Source organism: Nannobrachium achirus (genome assembly GCF_963921795.1).
Source record: "Nannobrachium achirus genome assembly, chromosome: 13".
Taxonomy (NCBI): Eukaryota; Metazoa; Chordata; class Actinopteri; order Myctophiformes; family Myctophidae; genus Nannobrachium; species Nannobrachium achirus.
The window spans coordinates 1,332,150-1,351,192 of NC_137833.1; the positions used below are offsets into that span (position 1 = coordinate 1,332,150).

The 19,043-nt window shown below is 43.8% G+C and overlaps 1 protein-coding gene across 1 annotated transcript in view; it reads right to left on the bottom strand.

The window, feature by feature from the left end:
• The window catches only part of LOC308296733 (brefeldin A-inhibited guanine nucleotide-exchange protein 3-like), a gene marked incomplete at both ends in the record, with an annotated part of 135,687 nt that overhangs the window by 78,799 nt on the left and 37,845 nt on the right, over positions 1 to 19,043 (bottom strand). Inside the window, 7 exon segments of the mRNA XM_080740060.1 lie at positions 1,568 to 1,675; positions 2,287 to 2,452; positions 4,733 to 4,878; positions 6,193 to 6,393; positions 7,152 to 7,354; positions 10,165 to 10,292; positions 10,294 to 10,312. Coding sequence (XP_080596186.1) covers positions 1,568 to 1,675; positions 2,287 to 2,452; positions 4,733 to 4,878; positions 6,193 to 6,393; positions 7,152 to 7,354; positions 10,165 to 10,292; positions 10,294 to 10,312 — 971 coding nt within the window.

Genomic DNA, 19,043 nt, shown 5'->3' on the forward strand with positions numbered 1-19,043 from the left:
AGGGGTCCCTTGTTCCTGTGCGTTCAGTAATTCCAGAGATACGGACTCCTTCACCCTGCCTGGTAGGCGAAATTACCTAGAGAAGGGATGGTACAAACGGGCGACAACAAATATGGCTGCCATAGCGACCCCACTTCAAGATGCGCTGTGATTGGCCGGCAGTTGTATAACCCTCGCTGTGATTGGCCGGTAGTGTGATGACGCAATTTTGGCGCGAGATCCGGTCCACGGCAAGGATCTCAGTTTACATATAGAGAAGGCTTTACAGGCTGAAATTCACGGCGCGGATCTTCTAAAACTTTTGTGATTTAATAGTTAGGAGAATTTTAAGATTTGTTTTATAAAAAAAGTTACATAGTACAACTTTAAATAGCAATAATGAGGCTATGAAAAATATGTTTTCCCCCCATTCACTTCCATTATAAAAACAATCTGCCCTGGCTTTACTGTCCCACCTAGTAACGGAGCGACATGGGGTGGGACTTGACAAAGAGTGAATTATGAAGCGTTACAAATGAGGCGGCTCTCCCCTACATTAGTGTAGCCGAATTTAATATTATGTGTTATGCTAAAGAAAACGACAAGCAACAAAACTTAATATTGAAATATTTGAATTCTAGCTTTATTTTAACCACTGGAATCCTAGCGTCCATATTCTGAGAACTTAAGCCAAAAATAGCAGATCTACATATCTACAGCAGATATGTGTGCTATTTCTGAGGCTATTTTCGGCAAAGGGCTTTGGTGTAGAGGTGAAAAGGAGCAGACTAAGTACAGAATATGGACAGTTCAAGTGCTTCAATATCTGAAAAATACAAATTCACATGAATCCAAAATACACTGATGATTGTGCTGTCAAACAATGAAACTATATGGAATCTATGAACAGGTTGTGGGGGTCCCCAAATGTCTATGCATTTGGGGTGTAACGATACATTTTAATGATACGATTGGTTCAACGGTGTTGACTACTGTAGATTTAGTCGGCTAAAATCTTAATGATATTTAGTCAGTTAAACCAGTGGTTCTCAACCTTTTCAGGCCGTGACCCCCAAAATAATCATATTTTAACTGGAGACCCCCCACCCTGACAAGCACTAAGTGTTGAGGCATTACATTTTGTATAACACGGTTCTATTGTGGAAATAGCAGATCTACATGCTCACAACGGATCTGCTATTTTCACAATTTCTGCCTCAATATGTTTGACAATTTGGCCAATGTTTAATGTGTCATTTTAGAGGTATTAAAAAGTCCTTAAATTGTCACTTTATAAATGTGCAGATACCCTCTATACACTTAAACTTTATTTAGGTTTGTTTACTGTTGAGTGAGAGAACAATGTTGCACATTAAGTTAATCATCTGGGGACACCCCAAAATAATTTGGAGACCCCCTGGGGGTCCCGACCCACAGGTTGAGAACCACTGCATTAAACACATCAGATGAGTGAAATATGACTTAAACTAAATGGAATTGTATTCAAATAAAACCAAACAGAGAGATACGGTGTAACACATGCACAAAGCATCACAAACTAATCAACCAATCAGACGCTTCATCTGACCTGCCATGGTGATGTCACTGCCAGTCTTGTCAGAGCTGAAAGGTGATTGGCTGGAGGCCTTCCTCACCAGCTGTCCACCAATAGCAGAGCTCCCCAGGCCGTCCATGTCTGGAGAGACGCACAGAGGAGAGGAGGAGTATCAAAATATCAGGCACCCTCAGTGAGAATGTACAAACATTCCCGTGTCATTCCATTCATGTTTCATCTCTGTGATAACTTGGACATGTTTGCATCTTTGACAGCTAATACATCAGATGTTGTTGTGGTTGATGAAGAGTCCAGGGAAGTGTCTGTATTAGAGATGGCAGCACCTTTGACCCTAGCCTAGAGGAAGGTTTCATGACCAAGGTCATTAAATACCAACCACTCCTACATACAGTACCATCTCAGAGCTGTAGTACAGGTGCAGACTATCTGCTTTCATAAGGACATTATACCCACAGGCTGGTTAGAGGGTTACAACAACTTGGGGTGTCCAAAAAAAGAGGCAAAAAGGCTGGCAAAGTATTGTTCTGTCTCAGCTATAATCGGCAGCCTCCACATATGGTGGAGACGCTGTTACTTGTACCCGTAGAGTACCAAGTGACTTGCTGTTGTATCATGAAGACATATGACATGATTTAGTAAATGTAACTTTACTGCACCTGTACTATTTGTGTCCTTGTATGCATTTCCTTTGTGTGGACATAAATAAATGGTTAAAATGTGTGTGTGTGTACCTGTCAGCATGGTGATCAGAGGTAAACAGTGTTGTTCAGGACAGTTCCAGTACCCTGCCTCCCCCAGCAGGTTGCGTTCCAGAACCTGTTGGTGCAGCTCTTCTATCCACGTCTGAGAGAGCAGCACCAGGAGACCACTGCTCTGGAACGCTGCCATGAAGTCCTTCTGGAGAGAGACAATAACACGCACGCACGCACGCACGTGCACGCACGCGCACACACACACACACACACACACACACACACACACACACACACTAGGGCATTAACGAAAAAGTCGACTTCATTACACAAAGCTGACTCCCACCAGAGAAAGTTGATGTTGTAAGAAAAACCTTTCTATTATGAAAATAGCAGATCTACATGCACACAACGCCTTGCGTTGCGAGGCGTTGTGAGCATGTAGATCTGCTATTTTCACAATTTCTGCCCCTACATTTTTAAAAAAGTCCTTAAATTGTCACTTTAGAAATGTGCAGATACCCTCTATACACTTAAACTTGTGAGAGAACAACGTTGCACTTTAAGTTAATCATCTGGGGACCCCCCAAACAATTTGGGGACCCCCCTGGGGGGTCCCGACCCACAGGTTGAGAACCACTGGTCTTTAACGCCTGACACTGTGGTTCCATGGGTTTGACGCTCTGACATCATGCTCTGACATCACTGTGATGTCAGGGGAACCACTCTTAACAGAATGTGTCTGCCACTCTGACATCACGCTCTGGCTTCACTGTGATGTCACACTAACAGAATCCCTTTTATGCCCACATATGGAGTTCCCTGATGTCATCAATATTAAGCCCAGGACTTTATATGGGAATGCCCATATATGGAGGCCACATCGACCACATACCACACTAACGGCTGGTTCTACAGACAGGGATCTCCATGTATGGGCATAAAAGGGTATGAAGTCAGATGTCATAGACGTCATAGGACTTTCACATAAAGAATAACTGAGTAAGCATGTTTGGGCTCTCACAGCATATCTCCATATACAGTACATGGATCTCCATGTATGGGTACCAGGGGTCTCCATATATGGGTCACTGGGCTTGTAGATCTTCGGTTGTAGTCTAGATGGACAGGGGGGTCCACGCGCATAGGGTGGATTTATTTTTCGCCACCTGTTTTTTCTTAATCCTTGAAGGGTATATTTTAAGATTCTGCCAGGTACCAAGCTGAAATATGTTCTCATGGGGTTCATGTTTAATGATTTCTTGCATCTACGCATTCACTATACAGAAAAAAAAGACCCAAAAAATCTTCTTTAAGTAGCATGTGAGGGGTCTAACTAGGGTTTTTTTTTCTTCATTATTCTGAATCCATTACAAGCATTTGTGTAGCATGAAAAACATTCCTTGGGCTAAAAACAGCCCCACAAAACTATGGTTTTGTGATGAAAAGTGATGAGTCATCACTTTTCACAGTTTTGGGGGGTCCAATTTTAGCCCAAGGAATGTTTTTAAAAACAAAACAAATGCCCATATATGGTGTTCCATGTTGGAGTGTGCCTTTTGGGTAGATCTTTATGCCCGTACATGGTGTTCCATGTGCGAGCCCACACTGTTTCGGTTGGAACAGTATTTCTAGTGCAGTGTGTCATTTACCAGGCCTCCTGTTTTAACAGATCTACAAGCTCACAGCGCGGCACCGAGTGCCGCGCTGTGAGCTTGTAGATCTGCTATTTTTGAAAAATCTTGAAAATTAAAATTTTGACCCGATTCTAAGTGTCTTTTGAATCCTTCTAAGATTTTTTGAAAAACCCTATGTTTCTATGTCAGCAATCTGGCCAGCCATCGTCAAAGAAAAGGTCCTTTTCACTAAAGTGGAGCTCAGTTAGTCTGTTCCATAGACTGTAGAAAAATATGGACGATGCGAAGCCATTGGTTTCTATGCAGCTCAAATGGCCCTTTTCTACCCCCTTGGAATGGGTGTCGCCATCATAGAATTGTAAAGGCATCAGAGATGCTATTGGCTGCCAACGGTCACGTGCAACCGCAGGGATACATGGGAGAATGTGGTCGGAGCCTCCCGAAATAAAGCACACGAAGAAGAACACAGCCGGCTGGTATTAGTTTAGTTGGCCACGCCCCCCCCCCCCCCCCCCCCCCCCGCAACTTTATCATTTATTTTAAAATAAATTGGACCACATTTCAGCAAAACGAATATGATGGTGATTGAAAGACAATGTTTAACTAGCGATAGGAACCATACAGTATTCATGAAAATGTTAATTAAGGTTAGAAAAACGAAAGGGGAAAATGAATGGGGTCCAATGGAGAACAATTCGTTTTGCGATCGGCCGGGGGGGAAAACAGCGCAACTAGCGGCCAATCATAGGAAGTTTTACTTCCGTATTGGAGTCATTTTAAATCGGCAGAACTATGCCCCTGGTCTGTTCTTGAGAGACTACTATGTTCTAGTGCAGCATGTCATTTACCAGGCCTCCACCAGGGGGCAGTGTTCTGCGGCGGTAGAAGTCTGTGCAGCTCAGTTTGAGGTTGAGGAGCAGAGCTTGATGAGCTGCCAGGTACAAACCATCTGCGTTCATTAATGTGACCTCTGACCCCGAAGACAGCACCCCTCCTAGAGAAACATGGAATGCAATAAAAAACATATTAACCCATTTTAGGCCTTGAATTATTGAATGCTTTAACTCATACCCTGCCAAAAAAAGACGTTTTCTATAATAAAAACTTCTTTTTAACTATGGACCTCCCTTTAAAAAAAAAAAAAAACATTTTTTTGAAAGAAAAAAAAAATGGACCTCCAACAGTGTACTAGCCATGATCGCGATCGCGAAATTGCATGTTTAACCCCCATACCAACCCCATCTTTCAAACATGGCAGCCATGTTTGTTTACATTTGAAGAAAACATAAGGGCTGCCTTCTCCTGAATGCCTGAACGGATTTCCAAGTGGATTTTTTTGTTTGAAAGCTGTGAAAAGCATGCACATACATAGTGCATGATCTGTGCACGAATGTGTGCACCAGCGTGCACACTATTTTTTTAACCCTTTGTTGGCGAACCGGCAATATAAGAGGTCCCACTTTAAATATGGCACTGAAGAAGTTAACCAGTGAAAAATAGCAGAAATACAAGCTCACAGCGCGGCACCGAGTGCCGCCGCCGCCGAGTGCCGCCGCCGCAGAGTGCCGCCGCCGCAGAGTGCCCCCGCTCGGGGGCGTTAGGGACATTTCGCGCTATATTAGTCTAAAAGCACCAAATTTTGCACAGATGTAGCCCAGGGCTTGCTCTAATGATGTAGCTAGGGCGCCCGAGTCGGTGACCTTCGTGGTCGCCACAGCGGCCAAATCAAGTTGGGCTCCCATCGACTTTCTATACAGGAGGAAAATACACAGATTTTTTTTTCTTTTCTGGGTATTTAAGTAGGATGTGAGGGGTCTAACTAGGGGTTTGTCATGATGCTGAATCCATTGCAAGCATTTGTTTTGCACAAAAGAACTTTCCTTGGGATAAAAATGGCCCCACAAAACGATGGTTTAGTGATGACTGATGAGTCATCACTTTTCACAGTTTTTTGGGTGTTTTTGGGGGCCATTTGTAGCCCAAGGAAAGTTTTTTGTGCAAAACAAATGCGTGCAATGGATTCAGCATCATGACAAACCCCTAGTTTGACCCCTCACATCCTACTGAAAGCAGATTTTTTTCTGGTTATTTTCCTCCTGTAAAGTCGATGGGAGCCCAACTTGATATGGATAATTCTATGGGTAAACATCAAAATAAAGTTTGGTACCCAAGAATAAAATCCATCGTTAGGTCCTAAAGAAGCCTAAAAAAAAAAAAAGTTTGGTGCTTTTATGTCGTTGGAGTTGGCTTCATTTGATTGGTGGTTCAGTTGGAGTAGGCTCCCTCTGATTGGTTGCCGAGGACTTACCAGCCTGCAGTCCTGAGCAGAAGGCGGAGCAGAAGCTCTGCAGTGATTGGTCCACCTCGGTGCCGTCGGCCTTGGCCAATCCCAGCAGCCGAGGCAGCAGCGCGGCCAGTGATTGGACGAAGAGCCTGGCGCTCTGTTGGTCCGCCTCCTGGTGACGCAGCAGTTTGAGAGACAGGGCCGCCGCCCGCAGTGACCTCTGACCTGGAGGGGGGGGGGATGTTTTAATCATACCATCCTTGACAGAGAAATAAATAATCACTTTTTTTTTAACGATTATCACAATAGATCAGGGGTTCTCAAACCTTTTTAGGCCGTGACCCCCAAAATAAACATATTTGAACTGGGGAACCCCACCCTGACAAGCACTTGGAATTGTAGGTATTACATTTAATGTGACTCGGTTCCACAGATAAATATTGTGAAAATAGCAGATCTACAGTAGATCTGCTATTTTCACAATGTTGGCCTCTTGCTTACTTAATATTTGCCAGTTTGGCCAGTCCTGTCGAATATTCCACTATTCGAATACTTTGAGGTCGAATAATTCGAATACAAAAAAATCACTATTCGTGAAATATCAAGTCTGTGTGTATACAAACACATCCCCCTCCCCCCCCCTCCCCTCTATGACAGGCATCAAACAGGTCGGTGTCTTTCATTGATAAGAGGGATCACTAACGATCCCTTGAAACTTTTATGGCCCAATCAATTACCTCAGTGCACAACCCCTCTGAAGTTCAAAGGGAGCAATTAAATTAAATGTTTACCGTTGAGTGAGAAAACAATGTTAAGTTAACAACAATCTGGGGACCCCCTGGGGGTCCCCGACCCGCAGGTTGAGAACCACTGACCTGGACAGTTGCGTCGAGACGTCATCTTCTCCCTCATCAGGCCCCCCCGCCCTTCCCTCCTCCTCCTCCTCTCCCCCCCTCCCCCTCGCTCCTCTTCATCTTCATCACCGTCCTCCTCATCCTCCTCCTCGTCTTCCTCCGGGTCGGCCAGCGACCCTCCGTCTCCGTCGGAGCCCATGTCCGACACGTCGGAGCGACCCGAGTCCTTCTCCGCCGCCATGGAGTACTGGTCACATGACTGGTCACATGACTGGTCACATGACTGGTCGCACGAGTCCAACTCCGTGCGGGACAGGTCCTGTTCCTCCATGCTGTGGGGGGGGGGGAGTCATGTGATCTACAAGCTCACTGAAGCTCACAATGCATTGCGATCTAGCGCGTTGTGAACTTGAAGATCGATTACTTAACACATTAAGCGCCCACGAGGTGTAAACGCGTCAATCTCTTTGATGTCTCTGGAGGCCCACGACGCGTTTGACGCGTTGTACAGTAGGTGCCATGGCATTGGTCCGAAGGTTCATTAGTCCGAATTTGTTAAAAGGATCCCTGGCTAATATGACAAATATGCCTTAATACATTATAATTGTCCTCTATAACTACAATGTAAAATTAAAAACACCTTAAATATTTGATTTCTTCTAGAAATAGCTAATCTTTCACTCAATAGGGGAAATGCCTGTCGCAACTTGATGATGTCATAAATGTCATGTGTGATCTATCCCTATGGAATTTATGGCATGCATGTGCAAAAAACATTTGAAATATTGATTTGATGCTCATATTAACCATAGGAAGTATTACGTTTGTTTTTATTTGCACATGCATGCCATAAATTCCATTGGGATAGATAACACATGACATTTATGACATCATCAACTTGCGACAGGCATTTCCCCTATTGAGTGAGAGTGAAAGATTAGCTATTTCTAGAAGAAATTAAATATTTAAGGTGTTTTTAATTTTACATTGTAGTTATAGAGGACAATTATAATGTATTAAGGCATATTTGTCATATTAGCCAGGGATCCCTTTAAGAATACTACGCCTAACTCTAACCCTAACCTTAACCTTAACCTCAGTAACCCTAACTAAATTCAGACTAATGAACCTTCGGACTTATGGGCAGTCCCCGTACAGTATCTATACTGTACTGTAGTTACTGTACTTTGCTACCGCAGTGAAGGATCTACCGCGGTGATCAAAAACCAACAATATGGGAAAAACACTACATTTCCCAAAATGCAGCGTGGTATCACGTGACCAGGAAGTGCAGTCTCCCTGCAGCCAATCACAAGCTTCCACTGCCTTAACCCAGTTGCGGTTTTGATACACTTTTTGATACACCGACCCCCTCACACAGAGCAGTTTTACGCTGGTGCATTTTTATCCTGATCTTGCTTTTTCAACACCTCCATGTTCAAAACGCTGTCTTTTCTACCTCCCGTGACACAAACGCTGTGGCCCAGGTTTGGTAAAAAGCGGTCCTGACAGAAAGAAAATTCGAATATTCTAATATTTGGTGAATGCCCTAGAGATGGACCGATTGCAAAAGTCTTGGCCGATACCGATCTATTGGTTTTATGAAGGTCAGACCTGCCAAAACCCATTTTTCCGATACCGATTTCTTTAGCGAAGAACTAGAAAATAGGGTTGCTCCAATACCCTTTTTTCAGGCCAAGTAGGCCTGAAAAAAGACATACTTCAATTTGAGTACCAATAAGCTAGAAGAACACTAATGCCAAATCAATCACAATAGTACAATATCCAAAATCACAGACAATATCCAGTCTAATATGACCGTCTGGACTAGGCAGGAGGAAAGCAGGTGACGCATGCTTTTTTTTCCCCCCTTCTTTTTGGAGACAACATTGACACAGGATTATGGAATATATCCTTACATTGCAAAGGTAATCAGCACCATCTGTATTCTGTAGGCTGCCACTAAGTAGACTGGCTGCTACTTGCTAATGTTTACTTTAGTCACAGGACCAGAGCATCATGCTGTGCAGTGCCATGGACACAATTGGCATAAAACCGGTATTTATGTCAGTGACCTGCCTGTCACCGATTTGGCCGGTTTGATATCATACCTAATAGAGTACGAGAATGGTTCCTTAATTACATTTATTTTTGATCATGTATTTGCTTTTGCAGAATTTCTATTTAAAGCGTGGGGTAGGAGGAGAAGGGTGACTTATAGTTGAAGTTAAATGTTGACTTTTGTGTTATGTGCAGGCCATATGGAGATGTAGTGTATCGCAGGGGTGGGTGCACCCCTCTCATCTCTGCAGGCGTTTGAGTGTTTGCAGGGATGGGAGGGGTGTACTCACTCATGTAAGGCACTTCAGTAAGGTACTCACTTCTGTGAGATACTGTATTTGTATTAAGCTGTTGGTGGAATGCACACTGGAATGTTGTTTTGTTGGTTATACGTACAGTATGTATTTGATGTGTCTGATAATCCCATGTGGGATGGGTCAAATATTGTCCAGACACGAAAATAAAATATTCATTCATTCATACCTGCCAATTTTTCCTAAATGCCCTAACACACACACACACACACACACACACACACACACACACACACACACACACACACACACACACACACACACACACACACACACACACACACACACACCCCAGTTACCTGTAGTTATCACTGTATCTAGACCCTTCTAGTTACCTGTAGTTATCACTGTATCGGGACCCTTCTAGTTACCTGTAGTTATCACTGTATCTAGACCCTTCTAGTTACCTGTAGTTATCACTGTATCGGGACCCTTCTAGTTACCTGTAGTTATCACTGTATCTAGACCCTTCTAGTTACCTGTAGTTATCACTGTATCTAGACCCTTCTAGTTACCTGTAGTTATCACTGTATCTAGACCCTTCTAGTTACCTGTAGTTATCACTGTATCGTGACCCTTCTAGTTACCTGTAGTTATCACTGTATCGTGACCCTTCTAGTTACCTGTAGTTATCACTGTATCGGGACCCTTCTAGTTACCTGTAGTTATCACTGTATCTAGACCCTTCTAGTTACCTGTAGTTATCACTGTATCTAGACCCTTCTAGTTACCTGTAGTTATCACTGTATCGTGACCCTTCTAGTTACCTGTAGTTATCACTGTATCGTGACCCTTCGTGGTGCGAGCTGCAGCGAGCTCTGCTCTCCACCGACAGGAAGTTGGTGATGTCAGGGAACATGGGGGCGTGGCTTCTCTGGACCACGTCTGGGGGAACAGACTCCGCCTCCCGCACACCTACACACACACGCATGCGCACACATGCACAACACAAACGATACCTCGTTTCGATACTCTGGAACGCACCCCTGGCCGGTCGCATCTGTAACATTTGGGCTACTGAGAGTTTAATGACTGCTTTAGTAGGCTACACTCGTTACTGTGGAAAATAGCCGACAATAGCTTATAATGTTTATTATTATGATGATTATCCAACGTCTATACTCTCTGCTCCGCCACACTGTGTGATCATCATCATCAGTTAAACTTAATTATTACCCGGCTTGGTTGAATGCTTGATTCTGATTGGTCGAGCGCTGAAATCAGCGGTGAATTATGAGCGTATAATGACCGCTCCGCTCTATAATTCACCGCTGCCTAATCAAAGGCTCAGAGCAGCTGCTGTATTCAGGCTGCACTGCGTGGATTTAGTGCCGTATCCAACATGTCTACCATGTAAACAAACACACAGCGACATTTACAACCAAACGTTGCTCTGAAGAATGTCTTTAAAAACATTTTGATTGATTGATTGAAGAATTTATTAGAAGTTTGCAATAGAAAAAAGTACAGTTTCATGACAGTACAAATCACTGGTACAAGGTCAACTAAAAGGAGATCCTAGAAAGCCGAGGCTTATTTCCACAGGAACCACACTTTAAGTATCTCATATAACATTGAAAGACAGACGGATAGAACATAGTACTTTATCTAGGATAATATCAGCATAACATCAAATACAAAGGCTTAGTCTATTTACAAGTCACGGGTAGCAGCTGTCTGAAGGTGACTTTTCATACCAATTTTGAAGGAGGCTAGGGATTTGCTCTCCTTTAGGGCTTGAGGAAGGGCGTTCCACATGTTGATGGTGTAGCAGGAGAACGAGTTAGAGCCTTGTTTAGTGTTAAATCTACGTTGATGATGATTAGTGGAGCTGCCTCTGGTGTTGTGGTCGTGAACATCCTTGACCTTTAAGAAGTAGTTTGTCAGGTACATGGGTATCTTGGAGGTGTAGTGTATCTTGTACACCAGGCCCATTGCAAGATGCTGTACTCTGTCAGCTACTTTGAGCCATCCCACGCTTTCGTGGTGATGATCGGTAAGGTGGGTCAGAGGAGGGAGACCAAGCACAACCCTAATTAAAGCTGCAAGCAGCAATGACCGGGCCCTCGGAGCTCTTCCCACGTCGCAAGGCCAGCAGCCAATCAGAAACCAAACAGGAAGTCAGCCATTTCGACTAATTAGTGGCGTTTTGAGAAAAAAAAAAATTGAGAAAAAAATTTTGAGAAAAAAAAAATTTGAGAAAAAAAAATTTTTGAGAAAAAAAAAATTTGAGAAAAAAAATTTGAGGAAAAAAATTTTTTGAGAAAAAAAAAATGTTGAGAAAAAAAAATTGAGGAAAAAAAATTTTTGAGAAAAAAAAATTGTGAAAAAAAAAAATTTGAGAAAAAAAAAATTTTGAGAAAAAAAAATTTTTGAGAAAAAAATTTTTTTTGAGAAAAAAAAAATTATGACACCAGCCGCGAGTCTGTACGACAAACGGTTCATGAGTTATAGAGGCACTTCCTGTTTGGTGAAGGGCACTTTCTGTTTGGCGAAGGAAGCGTCAATTAAGGTTAAGGACACTTAGTCAAGTCATATGATACCAGCCACAACTCTGTACGATAAACGGTTGATGAGTAACAGCCAAAAAAAGGAAAAATCAAGTATGGACCAATCAGAAGAGGGGGCACTTCCTGTTTGGTGAAGGAAGTTTGATGCTTCGCCACGGGCACGCCGTTTTACGAAAACTCACGATTTTGATAACTTTTTATCGTTAAGGTGTCTTGAGTATGCCGAGCGAACTTAAAGTTGATCCGATTAACCCCCTAGGAGGAGTTCGTTAAAGTGCGACCCGTGAAAACGGCCAAAAATGCGCCAAAACGCCACTAATTAGTCAAAATGGCTGACTTCCTGTTTGGTTTCGGAAGTGGCGCCAAGAGACTTTTTTGTGAGTCCGGACATGATACAGGTGTGTACCGATTTTCGTACGTGTAGGTGAAACCGTATAGTGGGGCTTGAGGCACGAAGTTTTGTAGGGGGCGCTATTGAGCCATTAGGCCACGCCCCCTTTTGATTTTTTTAAAATACGAAATTTTTCGCCACTTGTGATGTGTGTGCAAAGTTGCGCAACTTTTGGAGTACGTTTTGCGGCTCAAAAACACGATTCATTCGGCGGAAGAATAATAATCTTTGCAAATACAATAGGGTCCTCACACACTGTGTGTGCTCGGGCCCTAATTAGTTTGTTTTGGGCTGTTTGAAGCTTTAACTTTAAGGCGGCTGGGGCGTCGCGATACCAGACAAGGACTCCGTAATCAATGAGGGGCCCAATAAGAGCTCCTCCTAGTGTCTTTCGGGATTTAGTATTGATCAGCGGGGCAACCCTTTGCAAGAAGCGAATTCGTTGGTTGACTTTATTGATAAGCTTGGTGGTAATTTTTTTTTTTTGAGGCGAGAAATAGACGACGCAGTAACAGAAATGGATTCTATTTGATCAGCACTTCCTTGTTTTCCAAGGCGACCGTGTTGCGCTCGGGGGGGCGCACTTTCAGCCATCTGTAAACAAGGAAATACTTTGTTTTGATTTTAGTTTTGAGTCAAATTATTAATTGTATTTATTAGCCGGGTAATAAGTGCTATAAGGTCTTGCTGCTTGGTCATTATGGCTTATATGGACACTTCAGGCTGATAATTCCCCTCGGCTCCGCCTCGGGGAATTATCACCCCGTCGTGTCCATATAACCCCCCGGCTCCACCGGGCGCGTCGAGCATTGTGTCAACATCAGCGCTGGGAACGCTCCCGTTTTAATCAATGAAGGGTGCTCCACTGCCGACGGTAACGTCCCGTCGGACGCTCAAATTCGCCCCGGTTCATTTTTTGACGCCGTCCAACGCCGGCACGACGCCGTCATTTTGGTGGAGCCCTAGGGTAAGCCATAATGACCGCGCAGCAAGACCTTATCGCATACATAAAAAGTATCGAACATTGTATCGAAAAGGCTATCGTATCGATTCCCAGGTATCGAAAAAAGGTATCGTATCGATTCAAAGGTGAACGATACCCATCCCTACACACATGCGACACGCTGTCAGACATCAGAGCCTCTGCATCTCGACCGCTAGGCCAGAAGAAGTGCAGTTTCATGACGGTTCAAATCACTGGTACAAGGTCAACTAAAAGGAGAGGCTTTTTCGTCTTATTTACACAGGAACCACTTTATGTATCTCATAAAACATTGAAATTAACATCAATATACAAACAAGCTATGGGGCTTTTAAGCCGTGACATGATTTTGTAGGCAGAGGAGAACTCTGCCCCCAGAGCATTTTCTGTCCCTCACTATTTCAACAGATCCGAGACAAAAATAAAGACTAAAGTATAATTCTAACACTTTCCTTTCAACAACAAAGAGAAGAAAAATGTGTAAATAGTAAAAATAGTAAAAAGATTCATGGAAACTGGGGGCAGAAATTCTCCTCTGCCTACAAAATGATGTCATACTTAACAGCCCCATAAAAATCATGGATCAGAAACCAATGAGATATCACCACTGTGGCATTATAAGAAGACACAACCCTTTTACGTTTGAAAACTTTGTGAGTTTTTGTACAACCAAACTGGTTTTTAAATGTCTACACAATCACGTCTCACCTCTGTTCTCTGGACTGATACAGAGACGTCCAAGCTCTGGTAGAGCAACACAAGCTTCAACAAATGGTGACTGTATTGTTCCCACCTGCAGTAACTCATTCAGACATGGTGACTGTATTGTTCCCACCTGCAGTAACTCATTCAGACATGGTGAATGTATTGTTCCCACCTGCAGTAACTCATTCAGACATGGTGACTGTATTGTTCCCACCTGCAGTAACTCATTCAGACATGGTGACTGTATTGTTCCCACCTGCAGTAACTCATTCAGACATGGTGACTGTATTGTTCCCCCCTGCAGTAACTCATTCAGACATGGTGAATGTATTGTTCCCCCCTGCAGTAACTCATTCAGACATGGTGAATGTATTGTTCCCACCTGCAGTAACTCATTCAGACATGGTGACTGTATTGTTCCCACCTGCAGTAACTCATTCAGACATGGTGACTGTATTGTTCCCACCTGCAGTAACTCATTCAGACATGGTGAATGTATTGTTGCCCCCTGCAGTAACTCATTCAGACATGGTGACTGTATTGTTCCCACCTGCAGTAACTCATTCAGACATGGTGACTGTATTGTTCCCACCTGCAGTAACTCATTCAGACATGGTGACTGTATTGTTCCCCCCTGCAGTAACTCATTCAGACATGGTGAATGTATTGTTCCCACCTGCAGTAACTCATTCAGACATGGTGACTGTATTGTTCCCACCTGCAGTAACTCATTCAGACATGGTGACTGTATTGTTCCCACCTGCAGTAACTCATTCAGACATGGTGACTGTATTGTTCCCCCCTGCAGTAACTCATTCAGACATGGTGACTGTATTGTTCCCCCCTGCAGTAACTCATTCAGACATGGTGAATGTATTGTTCCCACCTGCAGTAACTCATTCAGACATGGTGAATGTATTGTTCCCACCTGCAGTAACTCATTCAGACATGGTGAATGTATTGTTCCCCCCTGCAGTAATTCATTCAGACATGGTGACTGTATTGTTCCCACCTGCAGTAACTCATTCAGACATGGTGACTGTATTGTTCCCCCCTGCAGTAACTCATTCAGACATGGTGACTGTATTGTTCCCACATGCAGTAACTCATTCAGACATGGTGACTGTATTGTTCTCACCTGCAGTAACTCATTCAGACATGGTGAATGTATTGTTCCCACCTGCAGTAACTCATTCAGACATGGTGAATGTATTGTTCCCACCTGCAGTAACTCATTCAGACATGGTGAATGTATTGTTCCCACCTGCAGTAACTCATTCAGACATGGTGAATGTATTGTTCCCACCTGCAGTAACTCATTCAGACATGGTGACTGTATTGTTCCCACCTGCAGTAACTCATTCAGACATGGTGACTGTATTGTTCCCACCTGCAGTAACTCATTCAGACATGGTGACTGTATTGTTCCCACCTGCAGTAACTCATTCAGACATGGTGAATGTATTGTTCCCACCTGCAGTAACTCATTCAGACATGGTGACTGTATTGTTCCCACCTGCAGTAACTCATTCAGACATGGTGACTGTATTGTTCCCACCTGCAGTAACTCATTCAGACATGGTGACTGTATTGTTCCCACCTGCAGTAACTCATTCAGACATGGTGAATGTATTGTTCCCACCTGCAGTAACTCATTCAGACATGGTGACTGTATTGTTCCCACCTGCAGTAACTCATTCAGACATGGTGACTGTATTGTTCCCCCCTGCAGTAACTCATTCAGACATGGTGAATGTATTGTTCCCACCTGCAGTAACTCATTCAGACATGGTGAATGTATTGTTCCCACCTGCAGTAACTCATTCAGACATGGTGAATGTATTGTTCCCCCCTGCAGTAACTCATTCAGACATGGTGACTGTATTGTTCCCCCCTGCAGTAACTCATTCAGACATGGTGAATGTATTGTTCCCACCTGCAGTAACTCATTCAGACATGGTGAATGTATTGTTCCCACCTGCAGTAACTCATTCAGACATGGTGACTGTATTGTTCCCACCTGCAGTAACTCATTCAGACATGGTGACTGTATTGTTCCCACCTGCAGTAACTCATTCAGACATGGTGAATGTATTGTTCCCACCTGCAGTAACTCATTCAGACATGGTGACTGTATTGTTCCCACCTGCAGTAACTCATTCAGACATGGTGAATGTATTGTTCCCACCTGCAGTAACTCATTCAGACATGGTGACTGTATTGTTCCCACCTGCAGTAACTCATTCAGACATGGTGACTGTATTGTTCCCACCTGCAGTAACTCATTCAGACATGGTGAATGTATTGTTCCCACCTGCAGTAACTCATTCAGACATGGTGACTGTATTGTTCCCACCTGCAGTAACTCATTCAGACATGGTGACTGTATTGTTCCCACCTGCAGTAACTCATTCAGACATGGTGAATGTATTGTTCCCACCTGCAGTAACTCATTCAGACATGGTGACTGTATTGTTCCCACCTGCAGTAACTCATTCAGACATGGTGAATGTATTGTTCCCCCCTGCAGTAACTCATTCAGACATGGTGAATGTATTGTTCCCACCTGCAGTAACTCATTCAGACATGGTGAATGTATTGTTCCCACCTGCAGTAACTCATTCAGACATGGTGACTGTATTGTTCCCCCCTGCAGTAACTCATTCAGACATGGTGACTGTATTGTTCCCACCTGCAGTAACTCATTCAGACATGGTGACTGTATTGTTCCCACCTGCAGTAACTCATTCAGACATGGTGACTGTATTGTTCCCACCTGCAGTAACTCATTCAGACATGGTGACTGTATTGTTCCCCCATGCAGTAACTCATTCAGACATGGTGAATGTATTGTTCCCACCTGCAGTAACTCATTCAGACATGGTGAATGTATTGTTCCCCCCTGCAGTAACTCATTCAGACATGGTGAATGTATTGTTCCCCCCTGCAGTAACTCATTCAGACATGGTGACTGTATTGTTCCCCCCTGCAGTAACTCATTCAGACATGGTGACTGTATTGTTCCCCCCTGCAGTAACTCATTCAGACATGGTGACTGTATTGTTCCCCCCTGCAGCAACTCATTCAGACATGGTGACTGTATTGTTCCCCCCTGCAGTAACTCATTCAGACATGGTGACTGTATTGTTCCCACCTGCAGTAACTCATTCAGACATGGTGACTGTATTGTTCCCCCCTGCAGTAACTCATTCAGACATGGTGACTGTATTGTTCCCACCTGCAGTAACTCATTCAGACATGGTGAATGTATTGTTCCCCCCTGCAGTAACTCATTCAGACATGGTGAATGTATTGTTCCCACCTGCAGTAACTCATTCAGACATGGTGAATGTATTGTTCCCCCCTGCAGTAACTCATTCAGACATGGTGACTGTATTGTTCCCCCCTGCAGTAACTCATTCAGACATGGTGACTGTATTGTTCCCACCTGCAGTAACTCATTCAGACATGGTGACTGTATTGTTCCCCCATGCAGTAACTCATTCAGACATGGTGACTGTATTGTTCCCCCCTGCAGTAACTCATTCAGACATGGTGACTGTATTGTTCCCCCATGCAGTAACTCATTCAGACATGGTGACTGTATTGTTCCCACCTGCAGTAACTCATTCAGACATGGTGACTGTATTGTTCCCACCTGCAGTAACTCATTCAGACATGGTGACTGTATTGTTCCCACCTGCAGTAACTCATTCAGACATGGTGAATGTATTGTTCCCACCTGCAGTAACTCATTCAGACATGGTGACTGTATTGTTCCCACCTGCAGTAACTCATTCAGACATGGTGACTGTATTGTTCCCACCTGCAGTAACTCATTCAGACATGGTGACTGTATTGTTCCCACCTGCAGTAACTCATTCAGACATGGTGACTGTATTGTTCCCACCTGCAGTAACTCATTCAGACATGGTGACTGTATTGTTCCCACCTGCAGTAACTCATTCAGACATGGTGACTGTATTGTTCCCACCTGCAGTAACTCATTCAGACATGGTGAATGTATTGTTCCCACCTGCAGTAACTCATTCAGACATGGTGACTGTATTGTTCCCCCCTGCAGTAACTCATTCAGACATGGTGACTGTATTGTTCCCACCTGCAGTAACTCATTCAGACATGGTGACTGTATTGTTCCCCCATGCAGTAACTCATTCAGACATGGTGACTGTATTGTTCCCACCTGCAGTAACTCATTCAGACATGGTGAATGTATTGTTCCCCCCTGCAGTAACTCATTCAGACATGGTGACTGTATTGTTCCCACCTGCAGTAACTCATTCAGACATGGTGACTGTATTTTTCCCCCATGCAGTAACTCATTCAGACATGGTGACTGTATTGTTCCCACCTGCAGTAACTCATTCAGACATGGTGACTGTATTGTTCCCACCTACAGTAACTCATTCAGACATGGTGACTGTATTGTTCCCACCTGCAGTAACTCATTCAGACATGGTGAATGTATTGTTCCCCCCTGCAGTAACTCATTCAGACATGGTGACTGTATTGTTCCCACCTGCAGTAACTCATTCAGACATGGTGACTGTATTGTTCCCCCATGCAGTAACTCATTCAGACATGGTGACTGTATTGTTCCCACCTGCAGTAACTCATTCAGACATGGTGAATGTATTGTTCCCACCTGCAGTAACTCATTCAGACATGGTGACTGTATTGTTCCCCCCTGCAGTAACTCATTCAGACATGGTGACTGTATTGTTCCCCCCTGCAGTAACTCATTCAGACATGGTGACTGTATTGTTCCCACCTGCAGTAACTCATTCAGACATGGTGACTGTATTGTTCCCCCATGCAGTAACTCATTCAGACATGGTGACTGTATTGTTCCCCCCTGCAGTAACTCATTCAGACATGGTGACTGTATTGTTCCCCCATGCAGTAACTCATTCAGACATGGTGACTGTATTGTTCCCCCCTGCAGTAACTCATTCAGACATGGTGACTGTATTGTTCCCCCATGCAGTAACTCATTCAGACATGGTGACTGTATTGTTCCCACCTGCAGTAACTCAT